We start from the raw sequence: 21,278 nt of genomic DNA on the forward strand, positions 1-21,278 counted from the left end.
TGGGAGGCATTTCTGGAGTGGATGCATCCTGGAGAGTGCTTTTGCAAAACTTTGATGTCTTTGGGCATCTGTACAGTGAGATAAGGTTTGTTTGTGATATACTTCCTGCTCAACGGTCCCCATAGGTACCCTTTGCGTTTTTTGCCTTTTGGCTCCCAAAAAGTGAAATAAGGCTTGAAAGTTTATTTACTATTTCATGTGTGTTATTGGGAAGGTGAGGTTTCCGGGATTCAGTGTTATTCAAGTGAGTGAGATATTTTATGGCTCAAAGCAGTGTAAGTGCATGTTCGTGATGTACTTCCTGTTCAGTGGTTCAGATAAGTGCCAGAAAGTGGGGAAGATTCTGAGAAGGTGTCCACTGGGACATATGTTGTCCCATGTAATATTTATAAAAATCCATCATACATAACAAAAAGTTGCCAACAGTCCATGATTCAGCATGCATTCCATTAGTGAAAAAAACATGACATCATCAAAAAAATTCCAAACATAAACTAATTCAACCATGAAAGGTATAAAGTGACAAATCAGCGGGGAGGTGGTAAGGAGAGAAGGGCACTCTCAACACATGACTGCCTTTGGAGGCGTAAAATAAGCCTTTGAGAAGGCAACAGGAGGAGACTGTAGCTTGAAGAGAGGACCAGAGTACAATAGTTCTCTCATCATCAAGTATTTCAGAAAGAGAAAAAAAATGTTTTCGGCTTTTTGACATGTCTTTCTGGTACAGTATTTAGTTGTTAACTAGTAAGGGTTTGTTACGGAGCCCTGGTGGTATAGTGGTTAAGTGCTCTGCTGCTAACCGAAAGGTCTATAGTTTAAACCCACCCAGTGGCTCTGTGAAAGAAAAGACATGGCAGTCTGCTTCAGTAAAGATTAGCCTTGGAAACCCTATGGGGCAGTTCTACTCTGTCCTATAGGCTTGCTATGAGTCTGTATCGACTCAATGACACACAAGAACAACAACAAGGGTTCATTTGGGATAATGAGAAGGTGGAAAAAATTAATGACATTTATACTTGCTCATTAAAAAAAAAAAAAAGAAACAGCAGGAGGCAGGGCCAAGATGGCAGAGTAGTCAGATGCTTCCAGTGATCCCTCTTACAACAAAAACCTGAAAAAACCAGTGAATCGATTATATATATGACAAGCTAGGAGCCCTGAACATCAAAGGCAAAGTTAGGAAATCGGACTGAGTGGCAGAGGGAGGGAGAGATGGCTCAGAAGCGGTGAGGAGTTGCAGGACCTAACTCTGTGGGAACCGGTGACCCTCAGGCATGATCCCTTGGCATGACCACGGCGGAGCTGGTGGTAGCATTTGGGACGTTTCCTCAGGGAGAGAGAGTGAGCTGCACAGAGTCTGCTCACTCCTCCAGAGTCAGCAAAGACCAGCGCTCTCGGGAAAAGATAAGTGCTTGTATGTAATTTACTGCTAAAGAACTTTGCCATTTATCTGATCCCTCCTCCCTCTGCCCTAGCCCCCAATCCGGTTTCAGTGGCTGTCAACTTCCAAGGGCCTGAGATAGATCCTGCTGCGTGCCCTGAGCCATTCTGCTGGCCTTGCAGAGGGAACAAATTAACACATGGGGGAAAAATAACTGTTTGGCTCCCCTAAGTTGGGAACTCAGGGCAGAAGCGGCTCCTGTCCAGGCACCAGTGGTCCACAAACTTTGAATGCCTTTCACCCCTGCGTGGACCTTGGGCCAATTTTAGCAACTTAGGTGTTGTTGGCAGACTAACAGTGTATGTGCCTGAGATCTGACTTCAGCTGTTGCAGCTGTGCAGGGGAAAGGTGGGTTTTCGACATTTGACACTGCTCTGCATGTTAAGCAGGGTCCACACCTACCTGAATCAGGGGCCTGAGGACTGGTGGCTTCACCCACACCAGTTAGCCACCTGCATCAGGGATCCAAGGATAAGTGGTGCCTCCCAGCCCTTATAGCCAAAAGCATTGGCTGCCCATGGTCTGGCTGCAGAACCCACCCAATTGTGCACTCTAGGAAACAAGGATGTGCTTTCCTCACAGACACTTGGGGAATGGTTGTCAACCCCCTGCCTTGCTCAGAGCTTGACCCTCTGCTGCAACGATACCTATGCCTACACCAAACACTCCTGCTCCTCTAAGACTGTAGGAGAGAGCCTGCACCACATACTTGGTGACTGACTACCTGGACACCTGAGTTGAATCCATACAAGAAAAGTGAATGAACTCCTAGGCTCATATGCCCAGCAACAGCTCTAGCCACCAGGTGACAGAATGTTAGAGCTTCAAAGGCACAAATAATCAAGCTAGCTCTCTCAAGCAGCCTATTTGAGTATATCAAAACAAAACACAGCAAGAAGCTAGGACACAGTAAGCAAACATAAAATAGATCAATACAATAACTTATAGATGGTTCAGAGACAACGGTCAATATCAAGTCATATAAAGAAGTGGACCACAGTTGCTTCAACGAACTCTCAAAACAAAGACTGAAGGAAACTTCTGGACAAAGAGATTTTCTTGGAATTACCAGAGGTAGAATACAAAAGATTAATATACAGAACTGTTCAAGAGGTTGAGAAGTAGATCAGGCAAAATGCAGAAAATCCAAGGAACACACAGATAAAGCAGTTGAGGAAATTAAGAAGGTTATTCAAGACAATAATGACAATTTTAATAGGCTGCAAGAATCCATAGAGAAACAGCAATCAGCAGTTCAGAATATTAAAAATAAAATTTCAGAATTAGATAACTCAGTAGAGTCAGAGGAGCAGAATTGAAGAAATGGAATCCAGAATTAGTGAGATTGAAGATAAAATACTTTGCACCAATATATTCAAAGAAAAATCAGATAAAAGAATTAAAAAAAAAATGAAGAAACACTAAGAATCATCTGGGACTCTATCAAAAGAAATAACCTATGAGTGACTGGAGTATCAGGACAGGGAGGAAAAACAGAAAATACAGAGAGAATTGTTGAAGATTTGTTGGCAGAAAGCTCCCCTGATATTGTGAAAGATGAGAAGATACCTATTCAAGATGCTCATCGAACCCCACATAAGGTAGATCTCAAAAATGTCACCAAGACATACTATAATCAAACATGCCAAAACCAAAGATAAAGACAAAATTTTAAGAGTGACCAGGAATAAACAAAAAGTCACCTGCAGAGTAGAGTCTATAAGAATAAGCTCAGACTACTTGGCAGAAATCATGAAGGCAAGAAGGCAGTGGAATGACATATATAAAGCATTGAAGGAAAAAAAATTGCCAGCCAAGAATCATATATCCAGCAAAACTGTCTCTGAAATATGAAGGCGAAATTAGGACATTTCCAGATAAACGGAACTTTAGGGAATTTGCAAAAACCAAACCAAAACTACAAGAAATACTAAAGGGAGTTCTCTGGTTAGAAAATCAATAACATCAGATAACAACCCAAGATTAGAACACAGGACAGAGCAACCAGATATCAACCCAGATAGGGAAATCACAAAACTAAATCAAGATAAAAAAATGCTCAAAACAGGGAAACAGCAATGTCATTATGAAAAATATGACAACATAAATCAATAAAGAGGGTCTGGAAAATGTAGTCATAGATCTTTCATCTGGGGAGGAAGTCAAGGCTATACAAACAGATAAAAGTTTGGTTTAAGCTTAGAAAAATAGGGATAAATATTAAGGTAACCACAAAAGTGACTAACAATCATATACATCAAAATAACATACAAGAAAAACATAAATACTCAGTAAAAATAAAATCAGCAACAGTGAAAAAGAAGAAAAGACAATATATAAAGAAAAACTACTCAGCACAAAAAATTAAGTGGGGAAAAAAACTGTCAACAACATGCAAAAAAAGACATCAAAATGACAGCACTAAACTCATACCTAGCCATAATCAACACTGAATGTAAATGACTAAATGCACCAGTAAAGAGACAGTGGCACAATGGATAAAAAAACATGATCTGTCTAGGTGCTGCCTACAACAGACACATCTAAGACTTAAATACACAAACTAAAACTCAAAGAATGGAAAAAAATATATGAAGTAAACAGCAATAAAAAAAGCAGGAGTGGCAATATTAATCTCTGACAGGATAGATTTTAAAGTTAAATCCACCACAAGGATAAGGAAGGACAATATACAAGGAGGATATAACAATATTAAATATTTACACACCCAATGACAGGGCTTCAAGATACATAAAACACGGTAAGAGCATTGAAAAGCGAGATAGACAACTCCACAATAATAGTAGGCAACTTTAACCCACCGCTTTCAGTGAAGGACAGAACATCCAGAAAGAAGCTCAGTAAAAACAAGAAAGTTCTAAATGCCACAGTTAACCAACTTGACCTCATAGACATATACAGAACACTCACCCAGCAGCAGCCAGGTATACTTTCTTTTCTAGTGCATGTGGAACAGTCTGTAGAATAGACCACACATTAGGTCATAAAGCAAGTCTTAGCAGAATCCAAAACACTGAAATATTACAAAGCATCTTTTCTGACCAGAAAGCCGTAAAAGTAGAAATCAATAACAGAAAAAGCAAGGATAAGAAATCAAACACATGGAAACTGAACAACACCTTGCTCAAAAACTACTGGGTTATAGAAGAAATTGAGGACGGAATAAAGAAATTCAATGAAAACACTTCCTATCAGAACCTTTGGGACATAGTTAAAGCAGTGCTCAGAGGTCGATTTATAACAATAAATGCGCACATCCAAAAAGAAGAAAGGGCCAAAATCAAAGAAGTATCTCTACAACTTGAACAAATAGAGAGCAACAAAAGAAACCCTCACGCATTAGAAGAAAGCAAATAATAAAAATTAGAGCAGAATTAAATGAAATAGAGAATAGAAAAACAGTTGAAAGAGTTAACAAGACCAAAAGCTTGTTCTTTGAAAAAATTAACAAACCGATAAACCATTGGCCAGACTGACAAAAGAAAAACAGGAGAGGAAGCAAATAACCCAAATAAGAAATGAGATGTGTGATATTACAACACACCCGACTGAAATTAAAAGAATCATATCAGATTACTATGAAAAACTGTACTCTAACAAATTTGAAAACCTAGAGGAAATGGGCAAATTTCTAGAAACACACTACCTACCTAAACTAACACAGAGGTAAAAAAAAAACAAAACACAAACAGAGGTAGAACAACTAAATAAACCCATAACAAGAGGAGCGATTGAACAGGTAATTAAAAAACTCCCAACAACAAAAAAGCCCTGGCCCTGACAGCTTCACTGGAGAGTTCTGTCAAACTTTCAGAGAAGAGTTAACACCACTACTACTAAAGGTATTTCAGAGCATAGAAAAGGATGGAATACTCCCAAACTCATTCTATGAAGCCAGCATAACCCTGATACTAAAACCAGGTAAAGATACCGCAAAAAAAAAAAAAAAAAAAAATTACAGACCTATATCCCTCATGACTTTAGATGCAAAAATCCTCCACAAATTCTAGCCAACAGAATTCAACAACATATCAAAAATATTATTCACGATGACCAAGTGGGTATGCAGGGATGGTCCAGTATTAGAGAAACAATCAATATAATACATCATATAAATAAAAGAACCACATGATTTTATCAGTTGATGCACAAAAGGCATTTGACAAAGTCCAACACCTATCATGATAAAAACTCTCAGCGAAACAGGAGTAGAAGGAACATTCCTCAACATAATAAAGGGTATTTATACAAAGCCAACAGTCAACATCATCCTAAATGGAGAGAGTCTGAAAGCATTCCTGTTGAGAACAGGATCCAGACAAGGATGCCCTTTAGCACCACTCTTATTCAGCATTGTGCTGGAGGTCCTAGCCAGAGCAGTTAGGCTAGCTAAAGAAAGAAAGGGCATCCAGATTGGTAAGGAAGAGGTAAAAGTAACTCTATTTGGAGATGATATGGTCTTATATGCAGAAAACCCTAAAGAATCCTCAAGAAAACTAACAAAACTAATAGGAGAGCTCAGTAGAGAATAAGGATACAAGATAAACATACAAAAATCAGTTGGATTCCTCTGTACCAACAAAGAGAATGTCGAAGAGGAAATCACAAAATCAGTTCCATTTACAATAGCCCCCAAGAAGATAAAATACTTAGCACCAGAGACGTAGAAAACCTATACAAAGAAAACTACAAGACACTACTGCAGGAATCCAAAAGAGACCTACATAAGTAGAAAAACATACCTTGAGGAAGACTCAGCATTGTAAAAATTTAGAACAACAGATATGTAGACCAATGGAGCATAATTGAGAATCCAGACATAAACCCATCCACATATGAGCAGCTGATATTTGACAAAGTCCCAAATTCTGTTAAATGGGGGAAAGAGTCTCTTTAACAAATGGTGCTGGCATAACTGGATATCCATCTGCAGAAAAATGAAAAAAGACCCATACGTCACACCATGTACAAAAAGTATAAATGGATCAAAGACCCAAATATAAAATCTAAGATGAATCTAAGATCGTGGAAGAAAAAGTAGGGACAACACTAGGAGCCCTAATACATGGCATAAACAGTATACAAAACATTACTAACAATGCAGAAACACCAGAAGAGAAGCTAGATAACTGGGAACTCCTAAAAATCAAACGCCTATGCTCATCCAGAGACTTCGCCAAGAGAGTAAAAAGATTACCTACAGACTGGGAAAAAGCTTTTGGCTATGACATTTCCAATGGGCGTCTGATCTCTAAAATCTACATGGTACTGCAAAAACTCAACAACAGAAAGACAACCCAATTAAAAAATGGACAAAGTATATGAACAGGCACTTCACCAAAGAAGACATTCAGGTAGTTAAGACATACATGAGGAAATGCTCATGGACATTAGCCATTAGAGAAATGCAAATCAAAACTACAGTGAGATACCATCTCACTCCAGCAAGGCTGGCATTAATCCAAAAAACACAAAGTAATGAATGTCGGAGAGGTTGTGGAGAGACTGGAACACTTATATACTGCTAGTGGAAATGTAAAATAGTACAACTACTTTGAAAATTGATTTGGTGCTTCCTTAAAAAGCTAGAAACCGAAGTACCACACGATCGAGGAATTCCACTCCTTGGAATATATCCTAGAGAAATAAGAGCCTTTACATGAACAGATATATGCACACCCATGTTTATTGCAGCACTGTTTAGAATAGCAAAAAGATGGAAGCAACCAAGGTGCCCATCAATGGATGAATGAATAAATAAATTATGGTATATTCACGCAATGGAATACTGTGCAACGATTGAGAACAGTGATGAATCCGTGAAACATCTCATAACGTGAGGAATATGGAAGGCATTATGCTGAGTGAAATTAGTTAATTGCTCAAGGATAAATTTTGTATGAGACCACTATTATAAGAACTCAAGAAATAGTTTAAACACAGAAGAAAATATTCTTTGATGGTTATGAGGGTCGGGAGGAAGTGAGAGGAGTATTCATTATTAGATAGTAGACAAGAACACTTTAAATGAAGGGAAATACAACACATAATACAGGAGAGCTCAGCACAACTGGACTAAATCAAAAGCAAAGGAGTTTCCCGAATACAACCAATGCTTCAAAGGCCAGAGTAGCAGGGAGAGGGGCCTGGGACCATGGTTTCAGGGGACATCTAGGTCAATTGGCATAACAAAATATATTAAGAAAATATTCTGCATCCCAGTTTGGTGAGTGGTGTCTGGGATTTTAAGTGGTAGCAAGTGGCCATCTAAGATGCGTCAATTGGCCTGAAACCACCTGAAGCAAAGGTGTATGAAGAACACCAAAGACACAAGATAAATATGAGGCCAAGAGACTGAAAGGGCCACATAAACCAGAGACTACATTAGCCTGGGACCGGAAGAATTAGATGGTGCCCAGCAACAACCGATGACTGTCCTAAGAGGGAACACAGCAGAGAATTCCTGATGGAGCAGGAAAGCAGTGGGATGCAGACCTCAAATTCTTATAAAAAGACCAGACTTAATGGTCTGACTGAGACTAAAAGGACCCGGGAGGTCGTGGTCTGGGGTCCTTCTAGCCCAAGACTGGAACCATTCCCAAAGCCAACTCTTCAGACAGGGATTGGACTGGACTATAGGATAGAAAATGATACTGGTGAGGAGTGAGTTTCTTGGCTCAAGTAGACACATGAGACTCTGTGGGCAGCTCCTGTCTGGAGGTGAGAAGAAAAGGCAGAGGGGGAGAGGAGCTGGTTGAATGGACACTGAAATAGAGGGTGGAGAGAAGGAGTGTGCTGTATCATTGTGGGGAGACTAGCTAGGAGTACCTAGCAAGGTGTCTATAAGTTTTTGTATGAGAGACTGACTTGATTTGTAAATTTTCACTTAAAGCACAATAAGGAAAAAAAAAAAAGTGATCAACACCACAATAAAAAGTATATGTAAAGAAAAAAAAAGGTTATCCAGGAGAGGTAAGAAATTCCTTCCAGTTTATTATAAGTAAATCTCTTTGATTAAAGGGAGAAAGAGCAACTATTCATCCTTCCTGCATGTTGCAGACTGTATTTTGTATTGGAAAGTGAATAAATGTGAAAAAGAAAAAAAAAAAAAAAAAGATGACGGAGAATCTAGAGGAAGGTGTAGTCGTCCCTTCCATAGCTGTTGATCCCTACCAAAACCAAACCCAGTGCCATCGAGTTGATTCCAACTCATAGCAACCCTATAGGACAGAGTAGAACTGCCCCATAGAGTTTCCAAGGAGTGCCTAGTAGATTCGAATTGCCAACCCTTTGGTTAGTAGCCATAACACTTAACCACTATGCCACCAGGGTTTCCACCTGTTGATCCCTAGGTATTACTTAATAAAAATCTTTTGTCAATACTAAAAAACAAAACAAAACAACAACAAGAACAACACCAACAAAGGAAAAAAACAAGTTAAAGGCAGTACAAGGGTATACTGTTTATTTTTAGTTTTGCATAGGCTATTGGTAATTCAGAGCCCTGATGGCACAGTGCTAATCGAAAGATCAGGAGTTCGAATTCACCAGCTACTCCTTAGGCCCCTATGGGGCAGTTCTGCTCTGTCCTATAGGGTTGATATGAGTCAGAATCAACTCGACACCAGCCGGTTTGGTTTGGTTTGGTATTGGTAATTCAGCTTTTGCGATTTTTTTTTTGTTAACAGCTTTATTGAGATATAATTCACATAGCATAAAATTTACCCTTTTAAAGGGTGCAATTCAGTGATTTTTAGTATGTTCACAGAGTTATGCAGCCATCATCATTATCTCATTTTAGAATACTTTTATCACCCCCCCCAAAATACTTTTCCCATTAGAAGTCACTCATATTTCTGTCTCCTAGACTCTGGCAACCACTAATCTACTTTGTGTCTCTGCAGATTGACTTATTCTGGGCACTTTGTATAAATAGAATCATACAATATGTGGTTTTTTGTGACTGGGTTTTTTCACATGTTTCGAAGGTTTTTGTTGTAGCATATATCAGCATGTCATTCCTTTTTATTGTGAAATACTATTCCATTGTATGAATATACCGACATTTTGTTTATCCATTCGTCAGTTAATGGACACTGGGGTTGTTTCCACTTTTTGGCTATTATGAATCATGCTGCCATGGATATTTGTACACAAGTTTTTTGTGGACATTTGTTTTCATTTCTCTTGGGTATATATCTAGAATTGGAATTGCTGATCATAGTAACTGTGTGTTTAACTTTTTGAGGAACAAACTATTTTCCAAAGTGACTGACCAGTTTACATTCTCACTAGCAAGGAAATAAGGGTTCCAGTTTCTCCATATCCTTGCAAATACTTGTTATTGGTTTTGATTCAAATTTTCCTAATGACTAATGATGTTGAGCAGCTTTTTATGTGCTTATTGGCTATTTGTATCTCTAATGTCTATTCAAATCCTTTGCCCATTTTTAAATTGGATTGTCTTTTTATTGTTGTTGTAAGAGTTTATGTGATTTTGCATTTCGGAACATTAGTGCCCAATCAGAATTGGGCCTGGATTGTAAAAGCAGGATTAGCGAGCCCTAGTGAGAAATGGTACCTGGTGCTAAGTCTTGACCTTGTTGGTGGCCAACTGGGCAGCCTTGATTAGTTTCTTACCTTCTTTGGGATTCAATGTTTTAATCTTAAATTCTATGACTGAAACTATGGGGCAGTTGAGGTGCATCTTTTCCACAGAAAAGGTGCCTGTCCTTATTTATTCATAGAATTTGGAGAGGGAAGGGTCTTAGTAATGCCTCAGAAGGCTAGACCTGCCTTGTTAAATCCCTTCAGGGTCTGGCCACCTTTACTGAGGACTGCTGAGATGCATTGGCTTTTCCTGGCCTTCCTGTTGGTGTTTGCATGACTTCCCTGCCCGTGTCCCCCCCAGGCTCAAAATTTTCCTGTTTTTTTTATTACAGATACCAGAAAAGTCCACACCGCCCCTACCCGAGCCTTGTACCTGCTCCGTCCCCTGCCCATTCTGTTGGTAACAGGCAGCGGGTATGCAGGGTACCGGCAGTATGCGAACTACAGGGAACGAGAGCTGGAGAAGCTGGGATTGGAGATACCACCCAAACTTGCTGGTTCCTGGGAGGTAGGAATAAGGTGGAGGCACCTTAGGTCCTCATCCAAAATAGCTGTTTGTTGCTTTTTAAATTGCCCCAAAGTTGAAATGTTTGAAAAAGCGAAATGTGCCTTCTTGGAGCTCATGCTGCCAGTGGGTTTTGGCTAGATATGGAAGTGTCACGTCAGGCTTCCCTTCTGTCCCCAAACATATTCTTTCTCCCCAAGGGCCCTCAATGAAGATTTCCTGCTGCTGTAATCATCAGAGTTCACGCCTTACATTGGTGCTGGGATCTTGGCCATTCATGCCATTCCTGGTCTGCTGTTGAACTGAAACTGTTGGACCTTTGTGATGTGGATTTGTACTTACCAGGAACCAGGCTGACGTTATCAAATTCCTTTATCATTATTGCTCAAAATGTACCTCCCCCCTCCATCATACTGACATGATAAGGGCAAACTAGTTTTCGAACCATGTGTGACATGTAATAACTGTCTTGTTCATCTGTGCTTCCTGTGGCCCAGGACGTTGGCTGACTAGAATGGACATTCAGTAAATGTTGAATTGGAGTATAAAGGTGTTAGTTTGAAAACTGGCTTCACTTCATCCATAATTTACCAACTGAAAAATCTGAAATATCAAAAGACCTGTGATAGGCCCCAATAGCCTGGGCAGAAGAGGTGGTGAGGATTGAGGCTTCATGGCATTTTGGAATGGTATGTTCAGGTTGCGTCTCTATCCACTTCGTTCATCCAGCTCAGCTGAGTCCAGTCTAGTAGGAAACACAGGTCAGGGTATCAGGAGGCCAAGGTTTCCCAATCATGGTTCATCAGTACTCTGTGAACTTGGGCATGTCGTTTTACGTTTGGCTCTCGGTGTCTTTAACTGTAACATGAATGAGTTGGGCTGGAACACAACTCTCAGGTTACTTCCAGCTCTACTGTAATTTGTCCAGGCATCTTTGGTACCATGGGCATTACATGCTACATTAGAGGCCTTCATCCAAAGCCCTGCTTTGACTGTTTCCTCCAGTAGAATCCAAAGTAAGGAGTTCACTCCATTTCCACCAGTTATGTAAAACTCACTTAGTCAACTGGCCATACAGATGCAGATGTGACTGTTACCATAAAAGATGTCTCTCTGTCCCATTTGTGTCTATGTGTCTACTTTGGCCTGTTCACATGCCTTTAACTTTATAATAACCTACCTGAGGCCAATATATCTCAGAATCCTCTTGGTGAGAGGTAATTTTTATAATGTGAGTCACGCTTTCAAAATATGGTGTACTGTTTATTTCCCATGGAATTGATAACTCTCCTCCCTCAATATATCCTTGTCTACCAGACTTATAAAGTACTTGTAAGAGTGGGTGGCATGAGACTATGATTGAATGACCCTGTCAAGAGTTAGATCCAAGTTGGCTTCTCTCTGACCTGTCATTTGTCAGGCTGGTTCACAGTATGACGACTTGTCAACTTTAAGGAAGTGTACCCCCCCCATTTCAAAGATATCCCAAGAGACTCTAAATTTAGAGAAAAACCTGCTACTTCCAAAATTACAGGTATATGAAAGGCCAGTGTCGGTAGTTTTTTTAGTGTCCAAATATCCATGTATAATTGGGAAAATGATTGTTTTTGAAGAGGACAAGGTTGATTACTTCCGTAGTTCTAGGGCCTGGACGGTAACAGGACACTGGGGTTGAGTGGCCTACTATAGCCTGGGGCCTAGAGTGCCTGTTGATAAAGAACTGGGCTTAAGTTAGATACTCTTTTTGGCTGAATTAAATGCCCACAGGACGACTTTTGGATTGCCAAGTAGGACTCTCTAACACTTCATTTTAGTAAGGGGGAAACGGCCTGGACTCAGAGTTGGCATTGTAAGATTTAAAGAGGAAAGAGGAAAGGTTTGTGAGATTTGTGAGAGGGTGAGTCCTGAGCAGGCAGTGGGGCACTGGGTCCTAGTCCAACCCTTGGCCCTATCTAATAGCTGTCATCTCATGTAAAATAAGAGAGTTGGGATATATTGGTGATCATCAGAATTGTTGGGGAACCCTAAAGATGATAGATTCTTTGTTTTTGCTATTTTAAGAACTATCAAGATCTATTTTTAAATGCTCCCTAGGTGATTCTGAAGACTAGACAGACTTGAGAACCACAGGCGGGTGAGCTGTAAGGCTCTCTTTAGGGCTCTGTTTAAGTGGCAAGAGATAATTTCTGGTGGTGATTTCGCTGGAATACAGTCCCTTGATGTCCCTGAGATGAAATCTGGCATCTCCAGAGCTTCAAGACTGGCAGTTATTGCTAAGATGAGCCCCTGGGGTCAGTGGTACAGCTGAGGTGATAGGATGATTGTATTTTACTAAGCAGCATTTTTACTTTAATTCATTTTATTTTTTTGTTGTTGAGAGTATAAACAGTCAAATATACACCAATTTAACAATTTCTACATGTGCAGTTCAGTGGCATTGATTACATTCTTAGGGTTGTGCAACGACTCTCACCCTCCTTTTCAGAATTGTTCTTCTCCCATTAACTTAAACTCTCAGCCCCCTGAGTTTCTTATCTAATCTTTTGAGTTGCTGTTGTCAGTTTGATCCCACATAGATAGTTCTTAAAAGAGCACTATGCTCAAGGCAGACATTCTTTACTAGTTAAGCTCAGCTATTATTTACTGAATAGCATTTTCAGGATTTCTAGGAGGTGGGAATGGAGGGTTGGTGTAACCTTCCCACTGCAGTGAGGAAGGAACACTGGACAGGGAATAAGGAGATTTGAGCTTTGGGCTCCCCCTCCCTTGTGACCTTCAGCAAGTTGTTTCAAGTTTCTGGGTTCTGTTTCTGCACGTTTAAGAAGATGTTTCTAAAATCTATGCCTGCTCTAAGATTTATGTTCCTTTTATGGTGGACAAAAAGCTCATACAATTGGCGGAGTAAAAATGAAGCCTACGTGTTTGCTCCTAGTCAAATTCAGTAACTAGTGACAAAGTAACCTGTGCAGGGCTTTCTCTCCCTCCTCTTCTAAGGAAAGTGTTGTGAAGTCCCCGGTCAGAAGCAGCTGTGTTCACTTTCCCCAGGTGGAAATAGTTTTGTCGTTTCCTAATTACAAAAATTAGAATTCACTTTAAAAAAATCAGAAAGCATTGCAAAATCTGAAGAAGAAAACAAAATGACCCATAATCCCACCACCTTCCAGAAATCACAGTTAACATTTTGGTGAACATAGCCTTTCCAAGCTTTGGCTATGCTTAGGTATATATATTGTTAATTTTTATTTTTAATAAAATGAGTTTTTTTTCTTTTAAATAATACATGATCGTGTAAAACTTTAAATAGTAAAGAAGTTCTGCCATCAAAATAAGCCTCCTACCCCCATCTGCTAATCCTATTCTAGAAGCAGATACTTTTTAAGTTTCTTGTCTATCCTTCCAGAAAATTTCCCCATACATACATATTTTTTGTTACTCAAAGTTGATTTAATTTTTTTAAATACATTTAAACGACAAAATATACACTTCTTAAATTATAGTCCAGTGGGTTTTGATAAATGTATACACCTGTGTCCACCCCACATAAAAGATGGAGAACGTTTCTATCACCCCGGAAGGTTTCTTCATGATGCTTTGTAGTCAGTGTCCACATGTGGTTCCAGGCAATAACTGGACTACCTCTCTGTCACTATAGATTTATCTTTTTAAGATATTTTATATAAATTTTTAAGAATTTTATATAAATTATGTACAGTTATGTGACTTATTTCACTCAGTATAGTGTTTTTGGGATTCATCCATATTGCATGTTATTGGAAATTCATTCTTTGTTGCTGAATAGTATTTCATTGCATGGATATACCACAATTTTTTATTTTTTTCATTTTAATCTTTTACCTTTAGTTGACTTTTGGGTTGTTTGCAGTTTTTTATGACTGTGAATAAAGCCAATATGAATTTTTGTGTACAGGTCTTTGGACTTTTTTTTTTTCATTTCTCTTGTATAAATACCTAGCCGTACAATGACTTGGTCATATAGTAAGTGTGTATTTAATTTTATAAGTAATTGCCAGTTTTGAAAGTGGCAGTACCATCTTGCTTTCCCACTAGCAATATGTGAGGGTTCCTGTGTCCTTGCTAGATTCACTTACTAGCTCTAGTAGCATTTTTGTAGATATTTTCATTTCTTCCCTTTTATTTCTAGAGGTTTCATGTGGTTCATATATATCTCCTATTTCTCTCATTATGTTCATATTTCCTTTAAATTTTTGACCGTATTGTGCTTGCTTATATAACTGTCTCAGTCCTTTTCTCTTATTTTTACTGTCTTTTGTCATTTCTGGATCTATTTTTATTGACTGTTTTTTTTTTTTTTTTCCCTTCCAGGTTATTGATCACATTTTCTTGTTTATTCATGTGTCTAGCACTTCTGATTGAATACATTGTGAATGCTGGATTTTGTTGTTTTCCTTCAAAGTTGGAATTTGTTTTGGCAGGCAGTTAACTTATTTGTGGATCACCTTGATCTTTTTAGGCTTGTTTTTAAGCTTTGCTAGGGTAGGTTTAGGAAACCCTGGTGGCGTAGTGGTTAAGTGCTATGGCTGCTAACTGTAGGTGGGCAGTTCGAATCTGCCAGGTGCTTCTTGGAAACTCTATGGGGCAGTTCTACTCTGTCCTATAGGGTCACAATGAGTCGGATTGACTCAACGGCACTTGGGGTAGGTTTAGAGGAGCCTTTACTCCGGACTAGTTTAGCCCTAGTGCTGAGGTGTGACCCTTTTGGGGTCTCCAGTGAATACCCCTAGTGTTCAAGGAAGCCTTTCTACTCTGGTTGGTTGAAATGCAAATGTCTCCCAGCCTTGTGGGGAATTTGGGAATTGTTCAGCTTACATCTCTCTGATTTTTCTTTGTCTACTTTATGGAATTTAACCATACACATGCACTGTTTAGTATTCACCAACAGACCCAGGAATCCTTATGAACCTCTTTTTCTGCATGGCTCCCTCCTTCCGGGTTCTCTGTCCTGAGGAATCTGGCTACCTCAGCTTGTTCAAACTCTGTCTCCTCAACTTAGTGAGACAGCTTGCTCTGGCTGGGACCTCTCTGTGTCCCTTGGTCTCCAGGCTGAAATACAGGGTGATTGTTGGGCTCATCTTTTTTTTTTTTTAATTTACTGTTGTACTTTAGGTAAAAGTTTACAGAACAATCTAGTTTCTCATTAAACAATTAGTACACATATTATTTTGTGACATTGGTTACCAACCCCATGACATGTCAACACTCTCCCATCTTGACCTCGGGTTCCCTATTACCAGCTTTCCTTCCTGCCTTCTAGTCTTTGCCCCTTGGCTGGTGTGTCCCTTTAGTCTCATTTATTTTTTATTTTTTTTTATTTTATGGGCCTGTCTAATCTTTGGCTGAAGGGCGAACCTCAGGAGTGACTTCATTACTGAGCTAAAAGGGTACCCGGAGGCCATACTCTCAGAGTTTCTCAAGTCTCTGTCAGGCCAGCAAGTCTGGTCTTTTTTTGTGAGTTAGAATTTTGTTCTACATTTTTCGCCAGCTCTGTCTGGGATCCTCTACTGTGATCCCTGTCAGAGCAGTTGGTGGTGGTAGCTGGGCACCATGCAGCTGTGCTGTACTTAATCTGGTGGAGGCTGCGGTAGTTGTGGTCTGTTAGTCCTCTGGACCAGTCTTTCCTGTGTCTTTAGTTTTCTTCATTCTCCTTGCTTCCAACAGGGGTGCGACCAATGGAGTATCTTAGATGGCTGCTCACGGGGTTCACCTTGTTTATCTCCCTTCTCTCATGGATTAGTCCTGAACTCCTTGTTGTCCATTATCTGAGAAAAGGTTAACATAATTTATCCAGTTCTTTGTTCACAGTAGAAGGGTAAATCCATCATGGTGAGAAATGGAAGTCCATATGTATATTTAAAAAAACAAAAAAGAGTTGATAAAGTGTGTTTTTATTACCTTTTTTAAAAAGAAAAAGGGCAACCAGAGATGTATCTGTAACCTTTCCCCACTGTCTGTGTTCAACAGATTCTTTTACATGACCATTTTTAATGGTTGTGTAGTGTCCACAGATCACATTGCCGGTTTTGAACTAGTCCTCACAATATTTACATTTACTCTTGAAGAACTCTGCAGTGCACTTCCTAGTACATAGGCCTCCGTGTACTTATTCTGGTCTCCCTTTAGAGTAAGGCTTTCAAAGTGAGATTGCTGAGTCTGGTGTTACCAAATTCCCGCAAGAAAGCTCACCCCTATGCTCCCACAAGAACTGGGAATCAGTGGCTGTGGGCTTGTGGCCTTTTCGGTACCAAGTGTTGTCTGTAAGCTTTGCCTGTCTGATGGGCTTACAATGATATTTTGCTTAGATTTCCTTTTTTTTTTTACCTTTTGGATAGGTGTCTTTTCATGTTTCTTTTTTGGTGTGAATTGCCTTTTTATATCTGTATTTTTCTTTTGAGGTTTTCATCTTATTTTTAAGAGATCTTTAATATAAAGGTCACTGACCATCAGTTATGGTTGATCAGGTTTTTTTTTTTTTTTACTCCAGTCATCTTTGTCCCTTCTCAGTTGAGACTCAGTGACCCACTGTGATAAGACAAGTGGGTTGTGTTATCCAGGGATGAAGTGCCATGCCTAAGTCCCAGAGGCTTTAGGAGAGATGCTGGTCTCAGCCCTGTGTCCTTGTGGTAATGACAGGTGTCTTTCCTCATTTCATGCCTGCTCTTCAGAAGCTGAACTGACTTCTGGTTTAGGGGCTTGAGTTAGGGATTTTCAGCCCCCAAATCAAAATGAGGTAGTGGATGTGACTGGTATAAACTATGCAGACTTCCACAAACATGAGGGAAACTCACACTGCTTAGGAAACAGACAAATTCTCTCTTCAATGGTGTGAAGTTACCTGGGGTTTATTACAAACAGGCAAGACTCACTCCAGCTTGGGGGACTTTTCATCATATGTCAGGAATGATTGTGCATAGAAGCTGTCACCACCCACTTAAGGAGCCTCTGTCCCTGTTCTTTGTTTACGATGTCACCTGCCCTCCTGGCCCTGCATTAAGAGTTGAGGTAGGCCAGTGCTGAGTCCTGTGCATTTTGGCCCCCAGGAAGACTCATCATCTGGCTTTGAGGTAGTGCTTCTTTGGACTAGAGAAGTGTCTGGGAGGCAAGGAGAGGCCAGAAGGACTGTGGAAACAGAGCTTTGTGCCCAGAGGCACATCCACTAGAAACATGGCATTAGGGAGCTCAGGAGGTGGGTGGCCCATAGTCCCTGTGGAGCAGAGCTAGAGGAGAGGGACCTGGAGACAACCCTCCCTCACCTCACTTCTGTTGTGCATTGTCTGTCCTTGTCACTTCTTCTCATCACCTCCTGGGTCACATTGCTCTCTGTTCTGACTAATGGCATCCCCCTCATCAGAAACCATTCCAGAATATTTCAGTAATATGTAGCCAACCAGAGTCTTAGGGGTGCTCCCCTCTTTTTGCCAGCACCCTCTCTTGTTCTGTCTTAAATGACAGAGATGACAGGTCACTATGGTGGAGTGTTGGGAAACAGAGGGAGGACAGTCATGATTCTCACCCCGTTCCTCATGCCGTGAAGGAGCTTGATTGCATATTTGTGGGCTTTATTGTTCACGCACTCACTTCCTCTTGTGTCTACTTTTAAACAGATACAGCTATTTTGTGTCTTGCCTTTTTTTTACCTTACACATATTGCCAGATAGCTGATGGTTTTCTGAGAAGGCATAATAGCACTTTAAGTGGCTGTCCTACCACAGTGGATTGTTGTTTAACTGTTAGGCTTTGAGGTGGCTTTGGCCATTATGAATAATATTGCTGAGAACATGTATGCACATAAAGCCTTTTCCTCAGGGTGGATGCCCAGGTGTGGATTTGCTGCCTGGAGGGGTATGGGCATCTTCACAGTTTGTTGTAGCCAGTTTTGGTTGGCATCAGTATATGCATGAATCAGTTTCCCCACACCTTCCCTAGCACTGCGTATTAGCAGAACACAGTTATCGTGAGTGAGCATGATTGCTTTCTTCTTGAATTCACTCATTACTTTAGCAGGTCACTGAGCACCTTCTGCATGCCAGGCCCTGAGTCCCTGTCCTCAGAAAGCTTTCTTTATAGTAGGTGAGACAAATAAGAAAACAAGTGGACAAACAGACATGTCAAGTGGTGAAATACTGTGAAGAAACCTTAAACAGGGAAAGGGCCTGGGTGTCCTGGGCTAGGGTAGAGCTGGGCTGCTGTGTGACCAAGGCAGGCGGGGAAGCAGGGCCTTTGATCAGGTACCCTGTGGTCAGAGACTGCACAAAGGAGGGGCAAGCTGAGAGAACACTGGCAGACATCAGGCTGAGGCCTGAGACTGGGTGTGCTGAGCAAGGTCAAGGAAGAGCAGAGTGTTTGCGACCAGAGGCACTGAGGGCGGAGAGGTCGAAGGGCTGGGGGAGGCCCATCAGGCAGGGCCCTTATGAGCGAGGGTTGAACTGATCTGGGTTCCAGGTGGATTGCTTTGGCTGCTGTGCAGACAGACTGTAGGGGGCAATGGGAAGCAGGGGGGCCATCAGGGACTCTGACAGTGTCCCAGGAAGTGGTAACTTGGATCAGGATGGGAGTGGTGGAGGTGGGGAGAAAGGGACCTGATTCTGGATATGCTTTGACGGGAGATGGATGGATTTCCTGATGGATTAAATGGGGTGGGGGAGAGAAATGGAAAACGTTTCCAAGATTTTTTGACTGGAACAGGTGGAAGGGTAGCAGAGCTCTTTACTGAGATGGGGAGCGCAGGGAGGAAATAGGGAACGTCAGTACTTTGGTACTTGAATATGGTTTTATTAATTTGCCTTTCTTTGAATGTGAGTCCATTTAAACACTTTCACATGTTTATTCTCTGTCTGTATTGGCTCATTTATGAAGTGCTATTTTTTGCTGATTTCTGCCCTACTTTTTTTTTTTTAGGTGGATTTGAATAGTAAAAATAGTAAGTTTGAGTTTTTTTTTAAACAGTTTAGATCCATAGTTTTTAGCCTTTGGGGTTCTGAACCTTTTTTAGAGTTAGACAAAAATTACAGACTCTTCAAAAAGATGCACCCAGGCACAAAATTTTTTTAAGGGGCTCTAGGAGTCCCTTGGAGGAGCCCTGGTGGCGCAGTGGTTAAACGCTCAGCTGCGAACTGAAAGGTTCAAACCCACCAGCTACTCCCTGGGAGAAAGATGTTGCAATCTGCTCCCTTAAAGATTACAGCCTTGGAAACCCTGTGGGGCAGTTCTGCTGTGTCCTGTGGGGTTGATACGAGTTGTAATCCACTTGATGGCGGTGGGTTAGCCTCAAGCCCGTCTCTGGATCCCAGGTTAAGAAAGACTGGTTGAGATGAAGCCTGAAATGGATGTTTCCCGTGTTGTTTTTACTTCACAGAATACTGTGACCAGAAAGGGTAGCTTGAAACGGCGCTTCTCTCAGAGGTCTTGCTGAGCTTCTCAGCTAGAAGAGTCAGCATGTTCCTTTCAGTGCAGCATTCCCATACACGTGTCATGCATGTGTTAAATAGTGCTTTCTGGCTCCCAGAGTCGCTTGGGGTCCTTGACTCCACTGAGTGGCATCCATCAGTGGGCAGAGGTGAAAAGGACTCTGAAGGCCCTCCTGAGGAGAGGAGCTCGGGGCGCAGAGGAGATACTCCCACAAGTTTCTTTTCAGGAACTCATGATGTCTGGAAACTCTGGGTTCTTGGGCAAGGTGCCTGCTGATTTGGGCTGCCTGCACGTGGCTTCCTGTTGACACAGGCGCCTTTGCCAGGAGCTGGCTTGGAGTAAATAGCGGAGATAGAGGGTAGGAGGCAGCCAGGTGTGCCTGGGGCAGTCGTGTGTTCTACATTTGTGTGGCCATTGTGATTTCATTGAAATATTACTTGGCAACTAAACAACATAGTGCTCACAATTTCCTTCCCCCAAATTGACAATTTTTTTTTTTAGATTGTGCCCTAAAATTTGGTTACAAAAAAATTTACCCTAAAAAACACGTTTTCCCATTTATTCCTGGGTTTGTGTTTTTCACTTTCTGATAGCTGGGACCAGGACTGGCTTTTCTGATGGAGGCTGAGGCAGGATCAGGGCAGACCTCTGAGGGGAAGGAATGGCCTGCAGGTCATTTTGCATCTATCTTCTCTGTTCTCCCCGCTTCACCCTTACCCTCCCAACACACCCCCTGGCCTTTGACAGACACCTCCCCCACATCTCACAATTAGATGATCGAGTGGAGGGGAGTCTTCCATGGGGCAGGGGCTTGGTAGCAGGGGTGGCTGCCCTGGTCTCCAGAAGTGGATTGCAGTAGCTCTTATGAGGGTTTCTGTCCCACTGGAGTCGGCCCTGTGGGTCTTGGTCTCAGGAGAGGACACTTAATCCTTAGAGGCTACCCAACACCTAACTAGCAGGCCCAGCAGCAGAGAGAACATACCTGAAATACCTCTCTGGGTAGCCATGCAACAGCTCTCCTGGACTGAGAGTTTGGAGGACAGAGGCCCAGCCCAAGGGTGACTCCTTGTCCAGCCTGTGGGAGTAGGCTCTGACTGTCTGTGCCTCCGGCTGCAAAGGAAGGTGTCCCCTGGGTCTGACTGGGACTGGGAGCCTTGTTTCTGGAGAAGTGTATATTTCTCATTCCTTGACATTCAGTCTAAATGTTAAATTTACAAATACTCTGAGTCAGAATTTGTAGGATGTCATCTCATTAGG

The 21,278-nt window shown here is 41.3% G+C and overlaps 1 protein-coding gene across 6 annotated transcripts in view; it reads left to right on the forward strand.

Annotated features, from left to right (window-relative positions):
* PISD (phosphatidylserine decarboxylase) overlaps positions 1-21,278 on the forward strand; it is a 57,988-nt gene that overhangs the window by 20,605 nt on the left and 16,105 nt on the right. For 2 of the 6 annotated variants that reach the window (XM_049865352.1, XM_049865354.1), the window contains exon 3: positions 10,405-10,580. In XM_049865352.1, the coding sequence (XP_049721309.1) occupies positions 10,405-10,580 (176 nt within the window). Of the gene's footprint in view, positions 1-10,404; positions 10,581-21,278 lie in introns of those variants that run through there. The other 4 variants (XM_049865347.1, XM_049865348.1, XM_049865356.1 and 1 more) reach the window with 3 other exon arrangements.

This window comes from Elephas maximus, chromosome 22 (genome assembly GCF_024166365.1).
Source record: "Elephas maximus indicus isolate mEleMax1 chromosome 22, mEleMax1 primary haplotype, whole genome shotgun sequence".
Classification (NCBI taxonomy): Eukaryota; Metazoa; Chordata; class Mammalia; order Proboscidea; family Elephantidae; genus Elephas; species Elephas maximus.